The sequence below is a fragment of the Gossypium raimondii genome, chromosome 2 (assembly GCF_025698545.1).
Source record: "Gossypium raimondii isolate GPD5lz chromosome 2, ASM2569854v1, whole genome shotgun sequence".
NCBI lineage: Eukaryota > Viridiplantae > Streptophyta > Magnoliopsida > Malvales > Malvaceae > Gossypium > Gossypium raimondii.
In genome coordinates, this window is record NC_068566.1 from 12,901,727 (window position 1) to 12,905,067 (window position 3,341).

At 34.9% G+C, this 3,341-nt stretch overlaps 1 protein-coding gene across 1 annotated transcript; it reads left to right on the forward strand.

Annotated features, from left to right (window-relative positions):
* Positions 1 to 209: 209 nt before the first annotated feature.
* LOC105788064 (rop guanine nucleotide exchange factor 12) lies at positions 210 to 3,019 on the forward strand. Its single transcript, XM_012614770.2, has 7 exons — positions 210 to 533; positions 834 to 950; positions 1,152 to 1,306; positions 1,415 to 1,489; positions 1,607 to 1,879; positions 1,991 to 2,308; positions 2,387 to 3,019. Exons 1-7 carry the CDS (start codon positions 362 to 364, stop codon positions 2,768 to 2,770), a joined length of 1,494 nt encoding a protein of 497 aa, XP_012470224.1. The 5' UTR covers positions 210 to 361; the 3' UTR covers positions 2,771 to 3,019.
* The last annotated feature ends 322 nt before the right edge of the window (positions 3,020 to 3,341 follow it).

Genomic DNA, 3,341 nt, shown 5'->3' on the forward strand with positions numbered 1-3,341 from the left:
ATCCACCTGGTAGGTTAAGGGCAGTTAATCTTAGATGAAAGTTTACGTATGAATAATAAATATTGCTATTATTCTCTTGTTTTAATTAATCTCAATCAGGCCTTGTTTTCAGCAGAAGCTTTGACTTTTAAACTGAAAATCAGCCATCCAATTCATAAACAATTTCACAGCTCATTTCTGAAAAAACATGCACCCCACGTTTAGTTTCAACCATTAATGGAAAACCCAAAGTCACTAAAATCCCCCTCTCCCCCATAAAAAATTCATGGCTTTGTTTTTTTTATAATAATAATATTATTATTTATTATTTTAACTCTTCCAGTTTGATTGTTCTTCGTTTTTGTTTAACAGAGATTGAACCATGGTTCGAGCTGTTGAACAAGAACAAGAAAGTAAAAAGTTGACGTCAACGATACTCGATTTCAAGGGTTCTAATGATAACAAAGGCGAAGGTGACAATGGCTTGAATTCAAATGTGTCCATTGAAGAAATGGTCGCTGCCTTCCAAGCCAGAGAAAAGCAATTATTAAATGGCAAGTTTCATATATTTATATTTAAATGACTAGATAGTACAAAGCTGTCTTCGATTATCAATGATCTTTCGAGTTTCTCAAAATAAATGAAAACCCTGACATGCTATAGCTCCATTCCCTACTGAAACAATTTCCTAATGTTGGAAATTTTAGGTGTTCCTTTACATTATTAAGCTACCTAGATCTTTTATTTCTTTTGGTGGTTAATATTTATGTCTCATATGTATTTAAAGGTATAATTCTAGAAAACTAAATATATTCTGAAACTGTCGTTAATATTCTGGCATGATTTTGATTCAGAGATGGACCAAATGAAGGAAAAGTTTGCTAAATTACTATTGGGTGAGGACATGTCTGGTGGAGGGACTGGAGTTTCATCAGCTTTAGCACTCTCAAATGCCATTACAAACCTTGCTGGTACTTTCTCCCTTCCCTTATTTCTCCACTTGTTTACACTACATCTATATCAGACAGATATTTAAATATGGGCATACGATATAATCCTTCCAAAACCTTCCAAGCATATCTTTTAAGAAAAAAACCTAGAAAATAACACAGAATATACCTTTATTAGAGATATATCCGGATAATTGAATTTGTGTTGATAAATGGTTCCAGCATCTGTTTTTGGTGAACAATCTCGCTTAGAGCCAATGTCAACTGAAAGGAAAGCAAGGTGGAGAAAAGAAATGGCCTGGCTATTGTCTGTAACTGATCACATTGTTGAACTTGTTCCTTCTCACCAAAAAAACAAGGATGGTTCTGACATGGAGGTATCTCTCTCTGCTTCCAGTTATATTCACATGATAATAATGAATATAATAAGTTCAGAATTCAGATAACTAATTTTAAATATCTTGGGAATCTTGATGTTTTTTCAGATAATGGTCACTAAGCAACGAAATGATCTTCTTATGAACATTCCAGCCCTGAGGACACTTGATAGAATGCTTATCGTAAGGACATTGATTTACCATATAAGTTCTTTTCTTTCATTTGAGTTTAGACTTGAAGTTGAACTATAAACAACAACCTAGTACCTGGTTTAATGAGAGCTTAACAATGATGAACAGGATGGTTTGGATACCTTCAAAGACCAAACCGAATTCTACTATTTGTCAAAAGATGCCTCAGACTCAGAAAAGGGAAATAACAAGAGAGAAGATGATAAATGGTGGCTGCCTACTGTTAAAGTTCCCCCGGATGGTCTATCAGAAGCTGCAAGGAAAAACCTTCAGGTTCAAAAGGAATGTGTCACTCAAGTTCTTAAAGCAGCAATGGCAATTAATGCTCAACTTCTATCTGAGATGGAGATCCCTGAAAGCTACATTGAATCCCTCCCTAAGGTAAACCAACAAAACCCTTGAACCTTCGCTTTTGTATAAAGAAAAAAAAACGCATGAAATCTACTTCCATAATGCGTTTTTCACATTGGTTTTTTGTTGATGCATTGATAGAACGGGAGAGCTAGTCTTGGAGATTCAATCTATAAGAGTATCACAGACGAATTCTTTGATCCAGATCAATTCCTTTCTAGTATGGACCTATCATCAGAGCACAAGATTTTAGACCTCAAGAATAGAATTGAGGCATCTATAGTGATTTGGAAGAGGAAAATGCACCAAAAGGATTCGAAATCATGGGGCTCTGGTGTTAGTATGGAGAAAAGAGAACTGTTTGAGGAAAGAGTTGAGATCATTTTACACCTTATCAAACATAGGTTCCCAGGACTTCCTCAATCTTCACTAGACATCAGCAAAATTGAGTACAATAAGGTAAGTTGTTGGGGATGATGGACCCATGTTTAGAATAAAACATTGAATTGGTTTGTTTAAATTGTATTGGCATTACAGGATGTAGGGCAGGCTGTCCTAGAGAGCTATTCAAGAATACTGGAGAGTTTGGCACACACGGTTATGTCCAGAATCGAAGATGTCATCCGTGCTGATTTACTTACACAAGATCCACCAGAATCCAACCCCACAAAAGATGATAGCCGGCCTAACTCGGTGCATGCAGGAGATGATTCGGAGAGTACCAATGCGCAGACCCTCTCGGATTTACTTACATGGACTACAGACCAAAATGACAATGAAGACCAAACAGAGCCACAACTAGAGACACCCAAAGAGAATAATGATCAAAAGCACTTGACAAAACTTAATATGTTAATTACCAAGAAGATTTCTTATCTTGAGAGCTTGGGTGGATTAAGAAGTCCAACATCACGCCATTAACGGTGGAGAAGATGAAGAATAAGGAACAAAAGAGAATAGAAAAATGAAAATGAAAACTGGAAGCAGTTAGAGAGATAGTTAGAGGGTGATAGACCATGAAGTTCTAAAGCATTATCTATACACCATGAAAGCCATTTGTAGTTTGTTAGCTACCGAAATATGATTCTTTTTTTTTTTTCCTCAAAATTCATGTTTCTTAACTGTCAAATACTATTTATTATACCTAAATCCCAATCGCTATATACTTATCCAGATTTGATTGCGAATTTATACTTTTTACTGATATACTGTTACAAGTATTCAGCCTACAAAGTGCAAGTTGTTCGCATAATTTACGGTTATTTAACTACTTGTTTAATGTCACCTGGTGATACTATCAAATTATAATATGGTAATATAATTCAGTAATATTTATTAAAAATATTTTTTAATATATAATAATTAATATAACATTTGGGATACTGTACTTGTGTAAAAAAAAAAGTGTTTTTTCTAGATATTGGTCCTTTTGGATGTAGTTGAATGAATTTAAGGTTGAAACAGGTCTGTCTTTTGGCACGTTCTTTGGCAG

Bases quoted from the DNA above. Each gene is read 5' to 3' on its own strand.
- LOC105788064 (XM_012614770.2), top strand. From the start codon at position 362: ATGGTTCGAGCTGTTGAACAAGAACAAGAAAGTAAAAAGTTGACGTCA. The intron at 951-1,151 runs GTACTTTCTCCC...AAATGGTTCCAG, and splicing joins TGCCATTACAAACCTTGCTG to CATCTGTTTTTGGTGAACAA. The intron at 2,309-2,386 runs GTAAGTTGTTGG...TTGGCATTACAG, and splicing joins GCAAAATTGAGTACAATAAG to GATGTAGGGCAGGCTGTCCT.